At 49.8% G+C, this 19,153-nt stretch overlaps 6 protein-coding genes across 6 annotated transcripts; 4 read left to right on the forward strand and 2 right to left on the reverse strand.

Annotated features, from left to right (window-relative positions):
* Positions 1-147: 147 nt before the first annotated feature.
* Positions 148-1,799, reverse strand: BDQ94DRAFT_90006 (checkpoint protein HUS1 family protein). The gene is made up of 5 exons (XM_026776808.1): positions 1,680-1,799; positions 1,431-1,549; positions 553-1,378; positions 403-479; positions 148-331 (listed from the first exon to the last, which is right to left on the reverse strand). The coding sequence occupies exons 1-5, from the start codon at positions 1,720-1,722 to the stop codon at positions 305-307; spliced, it is 1,092 nt and encodes a 363-aa protein (XP_026630456.1). The 5' UTR covers positions 1,723-1,799; the 3' UTR covers positions 148-304.
* A 2,767-nt stretch (positions 1,800-4,566) lies between these two features.
* On the forward strand, positions 4,567-8,691 carry BDQ94DRAFT_166628 (GAS2 domain protein; the record flags this gene model as incomplete). The annotated part of the gene is made up of 1 exon (XM_026770594.1): positions 4,567-8,691. One exon carries the CDS (start codon positions 4,567-4,569, stop codon positions 8,689-8,691), a length of 4,125 nt encoding a protein of 1,374 aa, XP_026630457.1.
* Positions 8,692-9,348: 657 nt separating this feature from the next.
* On the reverse strand, positions 9,349-12,869 carry BDQ94DRAFT_136431 (GTPase-activating protein GYP7). Its single transcript, XM_026764857.1, has 5 exons — positions 12,293-12,869; positions 10,856-12,227; positions 10,539-10,801; positions 10,165-10,483; positions 9,349-10,098 (listed from the first exon to the last, which is right to left on the reverse strand). Exons 1-5 carry the CDS (start codon positions 12,446-12,448, stop codon positions 9,710-9,712), a joined length of 2,499 nt encoding a protein of 832 aa, XP_026630458.1. The 5' UTR covers positions 12,449-12,869; the 3' UTR covers positions 9,349-9,709.
* A 991-nt stretch (positions 12,870-13,860) lies between these two features.
* BDQ94DRAFT_166630 (aromatic ring-hydroxylating oxygenase subunit alpha) lies at positions 13,861-15,100 on the forward strand (the record flags this gene model as incomplete). Its single annotated transcript, XM_026770595.1, has 5 exons — positions 13,861-13,947; positions 13,995-14,147; positions 14,250-14,431; positions 14,497-14,912; positions 14,973-15,100. 5 exons carry the CDS (start codon positions 13,861-13,863, stop codon positions 15,098-15,100), a joined length of 966 nt encoding a protein of 321 aa, XP_026630459.1.
* A 459-nt stretch (positions 15,101-15,559) lies between these two features.
* Positions 15,560-17,186, forward strand: BDQ94DRAFT_166631 (putative iron-sulfur cluster-binding protein; the record flags this gene model as incomplete). Its single annotated transcript, XM_026770596.1, has 6 exons — positions 15,560-15,835; positions 15,909-16,380; positions 16,446-16,791; positions 16,846-16,889; positions 16,950-17,075; positions 17,131-17,186. The coding sequence occupies 6 exons, from the start codon at positions 15,560-15,562 to the stop codon at positions 17,184-17,186; spliced, it is 1,320 nt and encodes a 439-aa protein (XP_026630460.1).
* Positions 17,187-17,735: 549 nt separating this feature from the next.
* Positions 17,736-19,121, forward strand: BDQ94DRAFT_136438 (Mpv17/PMP22 family protein). The gene is made up of 4 exons (XM_026764858.1): positions 17,736-18,020; positions 18,079-18,223; positions 18,414-18,722; positions 18,784-19,121. Exons 2-4 carry the CDS (start codon positions 18,125-18,127, stop codon positions 18,931-18,933), a joined length of 558 nt encoding a protein of 185 aa, XP_026630461.1. The 5' UTR covers positions 17,736-18,020; positions 18,079-18,124; the 3' UTR covers positions 18,934-19,121.
* Positions 19,122-19,153: the final 32 nt, after the last annotated feature.

Consider the following 19,153-nt stretch of genomic DNA (forward strand, 5'->3'; position numbering starts at 1 on the left):
TCTTTTCTTTTCCTTTGTTCTCTCTGATGATACGGATTATGGAGATGGACGAACTTGATGTCGGAGGTATCATGATGCCTCGTGGCAAGTGTACTATATGGCTCTTGTGCATGATTAATTAATACGATGCTCGACTAATTTATATCTTTGTAGTAGTCACTCATAGTAGATAAGCACCTCCACCCCTAGGTGACTTGTCATATCCGTAGTTCATATATGCATCCCAGAACAAGCAGTGTTACTATATCAGTACATCGTAAACCCATCATCATTCTATGATATGCCATGTGCGCTGTGCCCTCAACTAAACCGCATAAGAAGTGATATAATACTGCACAACAACCAGTCAGCCTCACCTCGCCCTTCTCCCACACAGCAAACTATAAGAAAAGGGTAACTTACCGTCAGACATGAATCCTGCTCATTCCAACTCCCCGGTAAGAAGACATACAGCACCAAAGCCGTCTCATGAATAAACGCTATCCCCAAGCCATCATTAGCCCTAAAACCCTAGAGAAAGAAATTGGAAAAGAAAGAGAAAAAGGAACTTACAAGCAACAACCCTCGGATTCAACCTGCCGACACTCAAAATCCGACTCCAGTCCTTCCCATCAATCCTGACCTTCGCCCACCCAGCCTCATCATCCGCCGGCACCTCCCTCATCCTCTCACTCGGCAACTGATTCAACTCCCTCCCATCGCCCAGCTGCCCAGGATCCAGACTTGGATTCAATAGATCCGTCCAGACGCTCGATATCCGGAATGCGTCCGTCCCGACGGCTACTTTGAGGGAGCCGTGCATGTTAGCGGAGAGTTCAAGCTTGGGTGATGATAGTGATGGTGTTGTTGAAGTAGATCCCCCTCCTCCTACCCCTACTGTTGCTGCTGATGTTTTATTGGAAGAAGTCGTAGCCAACTTCGTAAAACGCTCCGAAATGCTCTTCAACTGGATTAAGCTCGGAAGAAGGATATTTACATCTGGATCCCGACAGCGTGGCTGGTGGAGTCCTTCGACTGCGGACTCGTGGAGTACCTTAATGGGGATTTCCTGGGTGATTACTGTTTCGCGTTCCCGGGGCCCAGTGCCCGATGGTCTGGCAGTGGCAGTGGCAGTAGCATTGTCGATGGTGGATGAGGAGTGATCTGTTGTTGTCGTTGCTTCTGGGATGTCCAGGGCATTGGATGTCGTGGTCCAGGAGGTAGCGCGAATAGTTAGTGCTAGGAGAGGTACGTTGCCCTTTTTGGTGAGTCTGAGGTTGGCTAGTTTGGCGGATACGGCGGAGCGCAGGGCGCGGTGGAGTGCGCCGATGGGGACTTCGAGGTTGATTGCTCCGGTGTTGGATTCACAGATGTAGGATTCTTCTTCGAAGATGGTATCCTGAGGATGGAGTATTAGTTTGGAGTAGGCTTGGGGGAGGGGGGAGACGTACGATGGGGAGTTGAACCCATACTTGCGTGCCTTGATCGGGGATGATGGTGAAGCGGATGAAGTCTTTTTCAAGACGCATCCAACATACCTTTCCCAGGGAGGAGAGGGAGGCGGTTAGTTCTGGGGGGAATGTGGAGTTAGTATGGAGGTGCGTCTATTGTAAGTATGGTGATGGCGGCGGTTGTTGAAACACGGCTGATTTGGCTGGGGAACTTGGGTGAAAGGGATAGGGGATGGGAAGGCCACTTACTGGAGAAGATAGACGCGTTGGCTATTTGAGTTCGAAAACGCATCTTGAATTCAGGGAACTACTTGCATGGACAGAGATTTGATGCTACACTAGTTCAGTCTGATTGAAGCCGAAGACGGTCGAGACTCGAGCAGAGGTGCTTATCGATGATAAGTTCGGGGATCGGCCGCGACGGTGGAGATTCCCGCCAATCCGCGAACCAAACATCGCGAAAAAGGGGATCGCCATTGCGGCGGGAACAAACAAACTACTCTGTACGTCGATGGTTGATATTTATCTATATTGCATTCCAGAACTGAGATCGCACAATGGGATTTATATAGGTGATATGTCGGAAGATTGCTTGCTATTAGCATATTCAATAGGTATCACCAAGGCATATGAAAGGGAGCGAGCTGTAAGCTTTTCACAAGCTGTGTACTATCCATAAAGCAAGCAGGACAACAACTGCATAGAAGATTCCATGTTATTTCGATGAAACATCAAGCAAACTCAGTCTGGCTACTGGCTGTGAGCAATTCATCTCTTACGGACATATCTCCGCATACTTCGGGGTGGCGCTCAGCGCCTCATCGACTTCATCTTAGACTGAGATTCAACTTCCAGTGAACCAACCTTGTTATTTTTGGGTTCATAACTCTAGAGTACGTAGAGTCTAGACTTGATCCGTGTGCTAGAATCGCAAGGTACCTTGTTCTCCCGCTACTCCTTGCGGATGTCGAGTTAGTGAAATGGCCAGTGGGATACTGTTGTCCTGTGCGCCCCCTGAAGTAACAGTAGCAATCCATGTTTCCATGGGATGTCTCCCACGTGGTTCGTAGCATTCCTCGATTGCTTCATCTTCCTTACATGTCTCATCCTTACTGACACAATGGTAGACTACTGTATGGTTAGGTTTTCCAATCTCAAGGGATCACGGACGGGTGTCCGTCCCTTGCTCCCTTTGGAGAGGGGAAGTCCAGGCACCAAAGGGTGTTAGTATCCCTGTTAATGGGATTGTATTTTGGGTTCATCTGCTGTTCATACTTCCGGGGGTCTGTTTGTTTGTCGCACGATTGACCTGTGTATATCTTGGTCATGCCTATCTTTCGGATCCTTGCCTGGTCCTTGATTGCTATCGAGGATCACGAAGGTCAAGGTTGCCTTGTCGCCTGGTACTTATCTGTCTACGACGACATCCATAGTAGTAGTGATGTACACGTCAATGGACGAGTAGAAGTGGCTGGCCACCGCGATTCAACCTCGGATATAGAGGAAGAAGGTAAGACCACTTCAACGGCTGCAAGACACAAGTGGGTGTGTTTGGGTACGTGGGTAGGCGGATGTGCACGGAAGGGAGGACACAGACATAGTCCAGGGTAGCTCACGAATTCCAATAACAAGCCAGATACGATATGCAAGGGAGGGTCGATCACTGATCTGCTATCCGTATGATAAACTCTGCGCTCGGGCAATCAGAAGCAAGAATTAAAAGAGATTATTGACAAGCGGTCGAAGTCAGTTCATCGTGCACGACCACTTGGGGCCGCACTCCCATGGATTGTCAACCCAATTGATTACCAACGGGAACCAGCGGATAAAAAAGAGGCACGGCCATTTATTCTGATGACCGGACACAGAACCAAAGTCAGAGAGCGGATCTTTTGGGGGAGGGACCCGCATCAACTCCGAGGGGAATGTGTCTTCTCTGCTGCATGGGACTGGAGCCTCGTGTGTGAGACATTAAGGAGGGGGTGGGAGATTTTCCCTTCTGTACTGTAAGTATGTCGCACAGGAAAAGTGCATTTTGAAATGCTGGCACCCTCCTAGAATGGGCACCTGAGATCCAATGCTGCATCGATCGAGATTTCTCTGAATATTCTCTGCTTTCGTTTCGTGAGGGGGAAGGATTATTCCTCCGTTAGTCTCGACAAAAACAAGGCGCGAATAAGAAGGGGAGAAGAAGGGAAGTAGTACAGTTGGCAGTTGGTGAGGCTAATTAGTAGCCGATTTCACAGGGCCAGCACAGTCATGATGCTAACCGACTAAGTAATATGTAATAATAATAATAATAATAATAATGAAGATAATAATGAAGATAATAATGAAGAAAAGAACCAAAATAAAAGGCTTCCAACGGGAATCCACAGCTAATTGGCATTTGCTGGGTATACTTAACTTAGTAACTCGTCTTCCCCCTTAATCGATTGGCGGCGGCTCCACCCTTTTTCTGGCATCGCCAAACCCGCGCGTCTCCGTCCACGCCATCACCAACTCACCTCTGCATATCCCCGTCTTCGAATCATCGTCGCCACTGGTCTCGTCACTCTTTTCATCTGGGCCCAAACTGAGCTGGTCTCTCCGATCCTAATCATCCCACCCTCGTTCTTTTATCTATCTATCTATCGGGCTCTTCCTGCAGCCACCCAACTTTCCCTCGCCCTGGGCTCCCCTCAGCCGTTTTGAGGCCCTGCAGTGTGATCTATCATCATCCGCCGAAACTCTGCTCCTCTAGACTTCTTATTCCCTCACTTTTCTTTTTCTCGCCCTAGTTCCCTTCCTCACTCTTTTGTCAGACCTTTCCCCCGGTGTCCTCTCTGTCACGGTGCTCCGGCATAAACCTACTGATTCATTCACTGCACCTCCGCAACTGTCCATCCGGTGATCGCGATTGTACCAGCTCATCCCAAATCCCCCTCACCCTCCCGACCTTCTGGCTGTCACCTTTATATAACTTTGGCGGGATCGCGTCAGCATGCTCGCTCTTCAGCTACACTCACTCTCTTTTACACTTGATACCACAGCTCGACCCCCATCATTGAGAACCCGTTATTGATTATTCCGCGACTGACCTGACCCGGTTATCTGGGAGCCGTCGTTCTCCCGGAGCTTGCCGTTCTATCCCGACATGGCCAGCAGTCGCGTCAACCCCCTTCACCCACCCACTCGTCTGTCCACGGCGCGGTCCCAATCGCCGGGCCGTCCGGCGGTACCTAACTATCAGAATCTCGACCCGTTACTCGGCAACCTGTCCCCCGAATCAACTCTCCAAGCGCTGTCCGCAACCGATGCCGTGCCCCGGAATGAACAGGCCGCCCACGATATCCTCTCCAAAAGTATCTCGCAAGTCTCCCCAGCAGAGCGCGCCCTCGGTATCCGCGCAGCCATTGCAGCCCAGAAGCTCAATCTATGGTATAAAGAAGTCCAGTCTTGGGAATGGCCGAAACGGAGTGACATTCAACTAGGGAAGGGCTTCGTACCCCCTCCCGGCGCTGCCGCTGAGGAGTACTGCGGAAGCCTTCCCAAAGCCGTAGTAGATCAGCATGAAAAGCGGATTGAGGAGATTCGCGATGGCATGGATGTCTTGGATGTGGATGAGCTTAAAGAGCACGTTCTCAATGCCCACATTCCAGTCCGGTCTCGGCCTTCGTCAGCCAATAGCACCTTATCGGTGCCTCCACCACTCAGCTATGTCCAACTCAGTGACTTCACGGCCGTCATCACTGCCACCATTCTCCGCGCTCTTCCGCTTCTTTCGCGCTTGAACAGTCTCTTGTCTACGTGGGACGTCCGATTGTTGGTTCTGCGCCAGATACCTGAACTGCTCAGGCGACTGCGTCTGGCGCGTTCCGAACTGGATTCTGCCTTGGACTTGATAAAGTCACCCACTCTTCCTGACGAAGATGGTCCCTTGTACTCTCGCCCTAACTACCATGCCAAAAGGGCCACCTTAGAACTGACTGTCGTGTCTGCTGGTCGACAATTGGACCGCGTCCTCGATGCGCTTGAAGGACGCGAGGACTCGCTTCCCGAGAGCTGGATTGATGATCTGGAGGCTATCGAGTCAGAATTCGGAACATGGGTTATGGAAGCCGAACGACGTACTGTCGAAAACGAATGGCGACGAACAATTGCCACTGCTGAAAAGGATGCCCAATATCATACCCCGGAGACAGCGCAGGCACAGGCACCACCCGAGATCAGAGACACCGACAAACTGGCCCTCAACACGTCCGTGCCTGTGTCACAGGCTGGCCACCTATTCCCCATGGAGACTATTGCCGAGGAAGAAGTCAGCAGTCCCGTCGAACCGTCTGCCCCAAGTGACGCTCAGGATGATAAGAACTTAACGGCATCCGAACCGGCCGTCATGCCGGCTGCTCACAGTGTGAACGAAAACCTTGCATCTTCCGGTACATCCGATGCGACGGATTCTCTGATCAAGTCTGTTGAAAGCACTGTCTCCATCACCCCTCCACAGGAACCCTTGGCATCTAGCTCCACGGTCAACATCATTGCACCTTCTCCCGATGGGCTAGAAGAGACAGGTACCCGGACCGATGAACTTCGGGCGCTTCCACCTGTCACTTCGGAGGCTACCCAGTCCTTGGAGGAACCGGAGACTAGCAACGAGACGAGCACATGCAATGACTCGACTCCTGATCACCCTGATTCCGAGCATCATTCCTCCTCGCTTGTTCCTCAACAGACAATCACAACCATGCCATCTGTCAGCCTATGCGAAACCTGTCCGAGCACACTTGAAGAAGTGACCCCACGGGCTTCTTTAGACATCCAGGCTCGCGACGCAGGGTTAACCGACCCGTTCAAGATGGCTACAGATGCGCCTGCATTGTTTGAGGATGGGCGCGCAGATGTAATGCCATCGTTGGAATCTGATGCAGTTCGTCATTCTTCGCCCGAAGTAAATCTGCAGGCTCCTGCTAGCCCTGACGCACAGTCATCGGACGCAGGTAGTGTGATAGTACGGCGACGAACAAGTTCAGCCCAGTCGCCTCTCAGCCTACAGGAAAAGCTTCCCGCAGATAACGAAGTGGTATCCAGAGACACCCACAGCACTAGTCCCGTGGTTGAAAGCCGCGAGCAACGGCAGCTCACTCTTGTTCAGAGTGAAGTAGCCAGCCCAGTCAGTGTGGCGGCCCAAACCACTTCCAATGATAGTCCTGCTGCGCAGTCAGGCAACCGAAGAGACTCTTGTCAATTGGTACCTGCGAATGCTGTTCTTGAGTCTCCTGCCCGCTCGGCAAACTCTAAAAATGATAAGCAGCCCCCAAGTCACTCTATGAACAACGTGCACCAAGAGTCCCATGGTGGCAATACACCCAAAAAGCCTCTGGAGAGTCCGATCAAACTATCGAAGTCTCGACCAGGGCGCTTATCTTCTGAAAAGGAGAAAAACAAATCTCGAGGCCGGCGCACGTCTACTGATTCGTCTTGTTCTGATTATCCATCACTCGTCTCCAGCCCTGAGATTCACGAGCCCCGTACATCCTCTTCCAATGGAACGCCTCTGCTGCTTGAGACTCCTCCACCATTTCAGGATGGCTATCAGTCATCCGATCCAGTACCACCTGGGAGCGACCACACGTTGCGAGAAGATCGGTTACTCCGCCTGGATAACCAAAAATCATCCCCACGTGCCAATTTCGCCCATAATCGAAACCTCAGTCTTCCCTTGCAGCGTTTCATCAACGAAAGGCTGGAGATGAATTACGATGACGAAAGCGGTAGTGATATGGATGGCGTCGCTTCCAACAGGAAGTCCACGGATGTGTATGCGGATTTGCGGCTGGGCCAGAAAAAGGCACTGTTGCCTGCACACATCAGCAAATTCGCCATTCCCTCCAACAGCGCACAGCGCGCTGCAACCCAGCCTTTGGATGCACCAAGTCAAGGAAGCCCTAGACCGGTCACCAATGGCACCACCGCTAAAGTTCTGTCCAAGGCCTGGGAGCACAAGAAGGGTTCTGTTCCGAAAAATACAAACCGTAGTGGTCTGCAGTCGGAGCCGCCTGTACACTCCAGCACCAATCGCTTGAGGAGACAGTTAACTTCGCATCCTAGTCTTGAGAGTATCGGGGCGTATAGATCCAACACCCGATCTGGCGATGACACGTCTTCGGTTACAGCTATTTCCAGGGCTGGATCTCGACCATCCACCCCAGGCTCACAGCTGAGGAAACCCAAAGATCACCTGGACGAGAAAATCAGTTCTATCTTGTCAACCCTTCCTGCTCGAATCCATTTGATGTCAGCTGATGGTCAAGACTTCGATGCGGGCTCTGCGGCGACGTCAATCCCCTTGAAGGCTAGGGAACGATTCCGTTCCATATCGCCCCAGGGAACACCGTCCCGTAGCAGCACACCTACCCCCTCCTTGACCCTGACAGCTGCGCCCTCGCGCAGGAGATATTCGCATGCACACGCCCCAGAGGAGAGCTCTGTGAAGCTCTACCACCTCCATCGAGGTGGAAAGGTTGCCCCGACCAAACTTTTTGTTCGGTCAGTGGGTGAGAATGGAGAACGCGTTATGGTTCGAGTTGGCGGTGGATGGGCAGACCTGGCTGAATATTTGAGGGAGTATGCCATCCACCATGGACGCCGGCATGTTTCAGATACCCCTCGTGTTGAAGTCCAGGGCCTGTCCACGCGTACCTCTCCCACGTACTCCGTTAGTGGGCGTCGCACTCCCTCCCGGCCGCGGTCTGTCATCGGCAATCGGCCGTCTTCATCATTGGCTGTGCGCAAAACCAGACGCACCTCGAACGTGTCGGATGTAACCGAGTTCCGGGCGGCGCAGGCAGCTGGCGACTCGCTCACTGCCTCGTACTCGCCTATGTCGACTGTGTCATCTCGCAGAAGACTGTCAGCTTCATCCAATGCCTCAATGGGCGCTGCCTCTTCAGCGAGCGAGTTCCGTCACGGATCGTATTCTCCCTCCACCACTGCTGCAGGTAGCAACTCTCATTCAATTCCACTCGGCCTTGCAGGGCCGAAGCCGCGGTCGAGAAATGTCTCGATCAGCCCAGAGAGTGAGGCGTGGGTTGAAGATGTCCTTGGCCAAGCTCGGAGGAGCTCGTCTTTAAGGCCTTATAACTATGGCCTGTCATCCCAGGACCCGGAGCCTGCTTCAGCCAAGGCTCCAACCATCCCCAAGTCGAGAAGTATCAGCGACCTGGGAATGGCCGGTTCTAGCAGACGCGTCGCACTACGCGGACTTGCAAAACGATAAACCTACAATCAATCACCCTAATCTTAATCCTTCCATACGCTCACCTGATCTACACTCTTTCTCCCACACACACACTCTCTCCACCCCTCCTCTCGCCTGCATTGTCTACTAGTACTGGCGTTTTGCCGTTTTCCTGGGTTTCTCGGTTTGGACACGGGGTACTAAAAGTGTTAGACAGCTGCATTGTCCGTTTCCTTCTTTTTCGGTTGCATTATCGGGCGAAGGTTTCTTTCTCTTTCTCTTCTTTCACATTCTTCCTTTTCATCAAAGACATGCATCATTCTGTCTTGGCCATCTTCATCTTTTCCCACCATTGCATCAGCGGGTTTCATTCTTGTTTTACCACTTTTTTTTTTTTCTCATTACTCTCTCTCCTCTATCTTGGAAGAGATGATTTCTCCACCTTCGGTCCTGGTTGACCGGGCACATTTCCGTTCTATTTTCGTGACTCCTGTCTGTATCTGTCTGTGTCCGTTTGTTCGTGTTCACTTATTATTATATTTAGCCCTTGATTTGTATGTAGATACCCTTCGGTAGGCTTGGGTCTTTTGTTGTTGTTGATGTCGTCCGTCCGTCCTCTTGCTGGATAGAAAGAAGGACTGACTGGCTGGCTTGTTTGATAACTTACTTAGTACATAGTGAGGATTATATTGAATCTGTTGATATTACTTTTGTCCATGTTCCGTTTTGTGTAGTTTAGTAGATTCTTAATGTCAGAGATACTCGTAAGGAAATGGATGCATTGCCCAGATAATCAGTAGTAGTAGTAGTCGCAGTACGCGAAAGATAATAGTAAAACGCCACCATACCGTACCAAACCAAACCAAATCAAATCAAACGAATCTCGAACGAGCAGATATCCAGATAGACGTCCATCAATCATTTCATTACATGGTACAGATGAGGAAGAGTTGAGAAAACAAAACATAACAAACGAGTCATAATTCGTGATTTGGAAATAGGCGCCAATGGAGAATCAAAAAAGGAGAGGAACAAAGTAGGTGGAGGCTATTGCTCTCTACGATGACGACTCTCCTTTCGCAGGCTCTTCCTGCTGCTTGTGCTGCTGCTGTTTCGGAGGCGATTTACGTGCCCATGGAATGTCCTTGTGAAAAAGTTCCCTCAGTTCCGGGGAGACCACCTTTGTTTCTCCTTCACTGTCAGGTGCTGAACTGGGACCGGCACTGACGCCACTGCTGAAGGCAGTATTTTGGGGTCGTTGGGGTGATTTGCCTTTATTGTTTGTGCTAGCGGAGGAGTCTTGTGTGGGCTTCCGTTGATGGGCGGCAGGTGCAGGGAAGTTGTTTTTCTTGTCGATGGCCTGGACGGCTCGTTCGAAGCGGTGGAATAGTGATTCGGCGCGTGTGAGGATCGGAACGAGTTCCATTGTATTGGAGAGTTCGTTGACTGCGTGAGGGCGGTGTTAGGGATGGTTCTATAAGTACTATGGAAGTGGTTGTTGGTTTGACTTACTGTACTTCAAGACTTCGTCGAACTGCTTCAGGTGATCCATTATGACATCCCGGTGCTTTTCGAGGATTGCAAGGGCGATGAAAAGGTGGAAGCTGCTGGAAAGGTAATCGGTCCATAATGTTTCCCAGAGACGTAAGACGTCTGGCCATTCGAATTCGCGCTTGTACCAGACCAAGAGCATCCGGAAGAAGAAGAAAAAGTTCGTGCTATCAGCGGATTGGAGATGGAGATAGAGCTGAGGATCCATGAGTTGAACAAGGTGGTCTAGAGTGAGAAGTTGCACACGCATGCCAGATTGATCGCGGAGGAAGTTCCGTTCCTTTTGCACACATATCAGCATATAAAGAAGTAGGTTTAGCTGCCATTGAGCTTACCATTCTATCCATGAAGCCAACAAATGCCCAGAATGCAACTGCATCATCCTGCATGACAGCATAGATCGGGGCCAGAAGATCACTCATGCCTTGCACATAGCCCAGATCCGGGTTGTATTCGTTGTACGTGAGCAACATATCTTTCATCTGTTCGAGGTGCACGTTCGTGCCGGTATCCGCAAAGGGCGAATCCGGGTCTGGGTGGGGGATATCTTCCCCTGCAAACAGGGGTATCGTACGATCTGTGCGGTGAACATCCTTCTCTGCGCGCATTTGTAAGTAAAGGCGCATAGTACTTAGGCTGCAGACAAACTCACCTATTCTGTTTCTTTGCTCTTTCCACCAGTCATACTCTTCCGCCGAAGACGTGCCTTCAATCATCCGTTCCCACCAGGCGCCCTTAAGCCGGATGTACTCATCCCGCTTCGAGTTCATCAATGCTTGCCGTTCCTCATGGCTACTATCCCACGGATATACCCCTAGAAGGAAGAGCCATGCCTCTTTCCTGACGCCATCATTCGGATCCAATCCGCCATGGAATATCCTTTCCTTGACTTCGTCAACGGTTACATGTAGCCGTCCAGTACTCGGGTCGAAGAAACCCTCCCACTCTTTCAAAGTGAGTATCTTCCGACGGTCCTGGATAGACAAGGTACCTGTCTCAAGATCAAGGATTTCGAAATCCCCAACAGAACTATTCTCCATGTTAAGAACATCTTGTGCAGTAAATATACGTTGGTTTCTTTCGCGTTCACTTTGCTCTGATATGCTCATGGCCCACCGTGCTAAGTATAGCCTGGCGCTATCAAACTCGTCCTGTAAAGTCTGAATCTCAGGTGTCTTCATAAGACGGCGGACTTGTGGGGGTATCCGAGGGTTGTCAGCTAACTCGTTAGCTGTGCGCCTTGTGAAGGTTGTGATTTTGCTCAGCTGCTCAAGGACCTTCCACCTTGTCTCCTTGAGTGCTTTCACAAAAGGGTCCATCCCAGCATCTTGTTGGCCGCTTCCGCTGGCCTGAGCAACGGCAGCCGGTTGATCTTGAGCTTTGACAGTTGAGCCATCTGCAGTTAGAGGTCGTCCAAATGATATACGATCTTCATCCGATGGGTTGATCAGATATACACTATTGTCCACGGCCGAGCGCTGGACCTCAGCATATTTCCGAAGCCATCGCAGAACTTCATCCCCGCCCCAGAAGACATTTCCATCCTCACCAAAGGGATCAAAACTCTCCCTGGTTCGCTTTTTCTTCTGCAGTATCGTAGACTCGCACTCCGTGTCATGGAAGAACAGCGCGGGGAAGCTGTCGCCTGCGCGAGTGTTGATCACAAGACTCCCAAACCACCACCCCAGACTTGGAGGTCGCACAAGGAGTGAATAAATTTCAGACAGAGGAACTGCGAACGCGTAGAGCCCGATCGGGTCCTTATAGGTTGTCGTCGTCGGAAGAGCGGGCACCAGGTATTTCTGTCGCGGAGGGGAAGAACCGTCGGATAGGTCGACTTTAACATAGGTACTGTAGGCATCACCCAAAGAAGATTCGGGTACCCATGCTAGAAGGTAGGAAGAGATGTCCGAGGAGGAGTTTCCGGAAGTAGTATCTCTAAGAGGGGGGAGGGGCTTTTGTTGGACGAGGGCAATAAATCCGGGGATGTTATCTTTCGAGGAAGGAGTTGGATGCACGTAGACCTGCAATGCTCGGAATCGAATGGATCAGCGAGGAAATCCTTCTGCCAGCTTGGAAAAAAGCCTACCTTGCTCTTAGAAAACAGAAGCTTGACACCTCTGCGTGAGGTAGAATGAGAAATGGTGTTGTATTCATCCTCCTCATCGTCACTGACGTCGTAGTACGACGCCGTCGGCGAGGGCGGCGAGGGAGGAGGGGTGTATTGGATTCCGTCGCCTGCCATAGCGAATGGAGGAAGCGAAGAAGTGACTTTTTTTCCAAGGGGCTAAACTATTAGGTCTTGCTCATAATGCGGACTGGGTCTGAAACTGGATTTCTTTGAAGCTGCTCTGGAATGCCCGGAAAGTCAGCGCCGGTCGGCAAAGTGATGATTGCGGAGAGAAAGCAAGTCACGACCGCTGGTCACGACGTAATCGTGGGGTCCACCGCTTCCATGTGATCGCCTTCACTTTATCAAATCACCCCAGAGGGAGTATTCAACTTACCTTGCAAGTGGTTTTTATTGCACAGAATATCGAACAGTCTGCCTGAAATGCGGTGCTTGTTTGGTTATGTAGGTCAACACTACCTTGTTACTGAGCACCTCCATCGTTGCCACCGATAAAATAGATGACTGAATCGCCCAGGCAGCAGCGAAACTATCATATTGATAATCCAATAACAAAAGAATTCTGTTGCCCACGCGGTATTCCTTCACTTGCTCCTACTGTCCTGCCAAAGCTGGTGTCGAAAACTGTAGATATGGTCATCGCCAGCAATATGCACAATACCAAGATCGACGCGCTGAAGTAGACGGGTCCCTCCAAGCCATATAACGTACTATTTGAGCTTGACATCGCAGTAATCACTCAACAGTTCGCAGGCTGGGGGACTCCAGCAGCCCTAATCAACGCAAGGACAATGGAATAATCATGTATTATTCTCAGGAGAAAATTGCACCGACATATGAAAAGCGTTATCTTCTTATGTTGAGCAACGGGCGTGGCAATAGAGGGAGGTAACCTACCAACCATGATCAGCAAATGCTTTCTTTTAGTAGCAATTCCATTAAGAATAGAAGTACTACCCATAGGTGCTCAGTTTTCCGCCCAGAGAAATCCAATTTTTTGACATCGGCCTTCCATGTGGCATTTCCGGTAATAAGAAGTTCTAAAGAGTCCTCAGATTGGGCATTCATCAATACTACTGGTACGGAGGAGGTGTCGGGCTTGATTAGTCCTGATACTTTGCACACAAAAGTACTACCTTGGCTTAATTTTGCCAAAACTTCAGGACTGTTATTGACCTCGCTCCCTTGCCCCAAGTCACGTCAAGCAGAGAATGACCAAACTAGTCCGGACAATCCTACGTGTCTGGCTGACAGGACCCCAACCTTGCTTCTGGACCGGTTTCATCTGACTTGCCGGCCTTCAGTCATTCGCCGGTACAAAGGACCTAGCTTATACTATCTTCTCTACTAATGCACGGGATTTCATACCCTCTTCAGGAAATGATTCGCTATCCAATGGATAATGGTTCCATGTACTCCATGAGGACAGGGTTGATTGCCTTTGGACACCGGCATCCATAAATACCAGACCGCTGCTTCATGCAGTTTATGGACAAGCTGCGTCGAGACTATCTCAACTCTCAGCAATGACCGAACTTATGCGCACTTTGCCAGCCTCCTGGTATTGCAGCCAGCCTCTCTATCAGCTTGAAAGGAGGGCGGTATTTTTGAAAGTACGATCGACTTATCCTCGAAGGTATTCGAGCACTAATGTTCTCAGTCATGGTATCTTGTCGGTCCTGTCACCAGATTCTGTGATATAGGCGCCAAGGTTGAATATGAGATAGCTCAGCAGCCTTTATATGTGGTTCGGTGCTCGGGGGAGGGTTTGTTTCCTGGACAGGACGAGATTCAAGTAATCTGCGCGAAAAGTGTAGGTGAGCTCGGCATCTTCATATGCATCAGACTAGAAATTCGTTCAAACCCACGAGAAATAACATGTCTATCAAGTCCCTTGTTGCTGAAAATCATTTAGGAGCGACCCCTAAAACACCACGTCACGCCGACAGGCCTCGTTTTCGCTACTCTCTCGGACGAGGCGCCCAGCTTCCACGAGTATTTCCCAGACTTGGAGCCACTACTCCAGAGGGTGAACTTTACCAAGCTCCCTTACAGACACAGCATAAAATACGAGGGGCGGTTTAACTGGAAGACTATGTATTTGACACTCTACCTCGTGTTCGGAAAGAGATCATGTCCCCCTGACCTAGTTTCCGCGACAGGGTCGATGGCTACCAGGAATGCCTGCATTGCCAATATACTCACCCGTCATTCTCCGTATACTACCCGCCAACCTCGTACGCGGTGCACAATCATCAGAACTTTTCGCAGCATATCGCAGACCCGGAAAAGCCTGATGATGGTCTATTCCTCTACTTCTTCCCCAATTGCACTCTGAACGTCTATGGTGGGGGAATGTCCTCGTTCCGAGTATGTCCAACAGATGATCCGAACGTGACGAGGATGGAGTTTGACTACTATCATATGGAGTCTGGCGAGAAGTTTGACGAATACTTCAAATTTGTGCGGCAGGTGGCCATGGAAGACTATGAACTATGTGAGAAAGCTCAAAACAACCTCACCAAAGGCATCTATAGCGAAGGCATCCTCAACCCAGAAAAGGAGAGCGGTGTTTCATGTAAGTTGTGTGACATCAACTAGTATATGCCCAGGTTACTCTAAGCTAATTAGAGGGCAGATTATCAAGGCCGGGTTTTCGAGCTCGTGCGTCAGCAGCACACAGCAGAGAGACGGAAAAGGGAATTGGAAGATGCAAAAGACGATAGTCAGAAGAGGGGTCTGCAACGTATCACAACAGCTGCATAAGACAAAGCTGTGTAAGCCGTGGTTTCGGGACTCGGTAAAATGCTCAATCTTATCAGTGGCGTTAATTTCAGTGTTTTTCACGGCTTGGCTCCTGTGATAGTCCCTGTAAATGATTCCTATCAAGATGTGGCATCAGATAAACCCTTGGCCAGGATCGGCCCAACACATACCTTAGGAATTGTCACCTCATGCGCAGGTTACTGGAAAAGAGCACCATATCTGGAAGGTCAATACTGGTCTGGAGTAGATATACTTACCTTGGTGCATGGTCACCTGAAGGCTTCTCCCCCTCTCACTGGACGGGGAAACGGAAGTCATGCAAACTTGTGGAGGTGACAGGGTCAGTGCTCTGTTCCTGATACTGCTCGATTGAATCCTCAGGCCTCTTTCGTGCGATAGTAAGCACATAAAAACAACGAGTTCCCTGTAGAAAAGTGTGGCGAACAACACATTTTCAACATGGCTTTAGAAGAACTAAGTCCGGCTCTGTCTCACGCCTTATCAGCCTTGGTCTTGATTGCATTGCTGGCGGGGCTAGCCTTTCTACTTCAATCTTTATCACGGCCACTATTCCGAGGCTATGAGTCCCTGCGTGTAGATAAGCCGAAGGAAACCGAACTGAATCCCGTCTCCGAAGGTAGCGAGAACACTGTCCACAAGGAATCAGACTTTCCACAAAACTGGTGGACTGGCTCGGATGTCTTTGAATTAGAAAGACGGGCAATCTTCAGTAAAGTATTATGCGCCTCGATTGCTTCACTTCTGCAAGTCTGGAGTCGGACGTGGTTGCTCACCTAAAATCAATTAGAGATGGCTATACCTTGCACACCGTAGTCGGTTCACCAAACCCGGCGACTACCATTCATTTGAAGTAGCTGGTATCCCGATCTTCTTGGTGCTAGGGAAAGATGGCATCGTGCGAGCGTTCCATAACGTCTGCCGTCATAGAGCATACACGGTCACGAGGAAGGAGTGCGGCTCCTCTATGATCCTCGGATGTCGGTATCATGGCTGGAGCTATAACACCAAGGGACAGCTCATTAAGGCGCCTCACTTTGACAATGTTCCGGGCTTTGACAAATCTCAGAATAGTTTATTTTCGATCCATACCACTACAGACCCTGCTGGCTTTATATTCGTAAATTTGGACGCATCTCCGACGCTGTTGCCAATACAAACAACGTCTCTCGATTTCTTTGCAACCAGATGCGGCATCGGACAACAGTCTACATGGCTGGGAGGTCAAACAGTGGAAGGCCAGTTCAACTGGAAGATTGGCTGTGAGTTCCTTCCTCCTTTCCCTTCTTACAATGTATCTAATGTGTAATTGAAATCTCGGAATAAGTGAGGTTACAGAAATTCATCGACCACACAGAACTGGAGACTGAGTTCCCACAGCCAAAGTATAAAGCGCTATTATTGAGCTTGTTCAACCAACCACGAATGCGCTCGGGCGAAACACAAGTCTTCCCCTTTACTACGTTTCATACCGTCCACGGAGGGGTACTCTGGTACTCCTTGAGCTTCATTCCCATATCTGAGAGTAGCACCTCGGTTCGGGTTGACTTATACTCCCATAAAGACATGAGCAGTCCGGCGCCTTCAGCAGCAGCAGAAAGTCTCTTCAGCAGATTGACTAAGCAAATTCGAGATTTGGAAGCCCAGTTTCAGTCACATTCTGGGACTTCAACGTACGTTCACATACGCAAAAGCTAGATAGAGAACTAAAACAACCACTTCTCTAGGCTCCCCACCTATGTCACCTCAGCATCAGACCCAGCTGGTACAGGTAAGCTTCAAACCAAGAATCCCCTTTATCCACACATCAGTCTTACCAACAACGCATCAGATGCGCAAAGCGAAATCCTCGAGGCCGTAAAGTCTCACGCCAAATTAGAAAAACAACTAGGAACCGAAGTCTTCCCCGCTACGAGAAGGCCAAGAACCAATGCACGATTCGAGCAGGCCGAACAAAGTCAGTCGACTCCCTCCAATCCCATACTTTCTGTCGTACTAAATTGTATCTGTAGTCTGCAAAGACCTAGATTGCCAAGACACGTGGAACAACAAGAGTCTCGCCTGGTGAGAATGCATAAGCACAAGTATGAGCAGGACGAAGTAGTATTGTTGCTGTTGTGGCCCTGGTGGCCTCATAACTCAGTTGAAACGAGTTGGTGAACTGTTGCCTTTAATGATGTTTAATGCAAATACTCTTATGTATTGATTCAAGGGGTACTCTAGGGCCATTGGGGACAGATGTCCTGTCTTCCAATTTGTCTAACACGGCGGTTTCAGACTGGGCGGGGTCAGTTCATTTATTCCTATCAGAACGAACACAACAAATAGTTGAATGATCTTACGCAAACACAGATAGGATTTGGTAGTAGCATATGTAAGGATTATCTTCCTTACAGCATAAGCAACGCGAGTAAAACATAAGGCTGGCTGCTTACTATTAATGACAGAAGAGAGAGAGAGAGAGAGAGAGAGAGAGAGAGAGAGCTCCGTACATTCCTGGCTCGAACCAAATGTTGGTGTGGATCCGACCATCGTCCCAAGGGTCCAGTGGCAGCGGCAGCGTGTAAACCTTCCCTTTTCTCCCTTGAAACCCACCCCACACTTCACCTCACCGATACTAGTGTTGATCAGGGCCCATCTACAACTTAACTCCACGGGCGCTTTAAAACATTTAATTTCCAGGCCCAGACAGGACACATCTCCTTCTGAGAATTCTTTATTATCATTAACTCACTACCAAACTCCCCTTAACGCAGGAACACACTTTTAGCCCCCAGGTCTCATTTAATTAACTCGCCACGCGGTTCTGGGCCGATCGATCTAAACCCCGACACGATTTAGACTAGGCAAGTGCTGAAGATCGCCAACAACTCCGATCAGACGACGATTACTATCGGTCCAAGTACGGAGAAGATCTTGTTATTTTCCGGCCACGTGGCTGCGAGCTGACACCGGAGCAGGCAATACGAACTTGTGGCACACGCGTTGGCTTTACTAGTATCTACCATGGCTTTTCCTCCGATAGCTAGGGCGACCTTGCAAGCTGCGCTGATCAATGCTGGTTCCAATGTTCTGGCTCAGGCTATTGGAGCTTACAGGGATGAGGTATGTTGATTTGTTCCTCGGTAAAAGTAAATTGCCTGGCAATGATGTCGGGTCAGAGATAAAATGATTCGTTCGCTCTTGTGCGGAGTGATAGCTACTATTCGATTACCACTTCACTAACCATGGATATGGTTCATTGGCAATCCGTGTGGGTGGCCCCCCATGGTTGCCGATATTATGATGCCTATAGAGACCCTTTGAATTAGACACTCAAGCCTTATTTCAGTTCACTACTTGTGCCTTCGTTCTTTCACCCTTGACCTTCCTGTGGCTTGAAGGCCTCGAGGCAAAGCTTCCGGGCTATGATGAGAGCTCTGTCCCCAAGCCAAAAGCGGAGAAGAAGGTGGCACAGAAGCCCAGGCTAAATGTCACCAATACTGTGGCGAAGATTGTCATCGATCAGATCATCGGCGGTGCCTGGAACACGGCAGTCTTTATCACGACGATGGGGCTTCTGCGCGGCCAGAGCTGGGACGCCATTACGCTGCAGATCCAGAAGGTTTGTTTTCCAGGCTTGAATTAATATGATCTGTACTGGATTGCTGACCTATCATTGTCAGGATTTCTGGCCCATCCTGATCGCCGGATTCAAACTGTGGCCAATTGTCTCTATCCTGAACTTCACCGTTGTCCCAACAGACAAACGGCTACTCGTTGGCAGTCTGTTCGGTGTGCTCTGGGCTGTTTATCTGAGCCTGATGTCGGGTTGATGCTGTATCATGTCAACTAAGGGGTTTGCTTAAATTGCCGGGCTGATTGGTCTATGTTGGAAGCTAAGTTGGGCGCTGGGGACCTGGGGCCTGCGGGTGGTGTTTCTGTTGGTTTCGCAAATATTTTGACAAGAATTCTCAAGATTTGCAACTTATGCTTCCTAGAGCAGTAGCACATATAACTTGAGACATTTATTACTTGGCCCTACCGTGTTGGGTA

The sequence above is a fragment of the Aspergillus welwitschiae genome (genome assembly GCF_003344945.1).
Source record: "Aspergillus welwitschiae strain CBS 139.54b unplaced genomic scaffold BDQ94scaffold_4, whole genome shotgun sequence".
Taxonomy (NCBI): Eukaryota; Fungi; Ascomycota; class Eurotiomycetes; order Eurotiales; family Aspergillaceae; genus Aspergillus; species Aspergillus welwitschiae.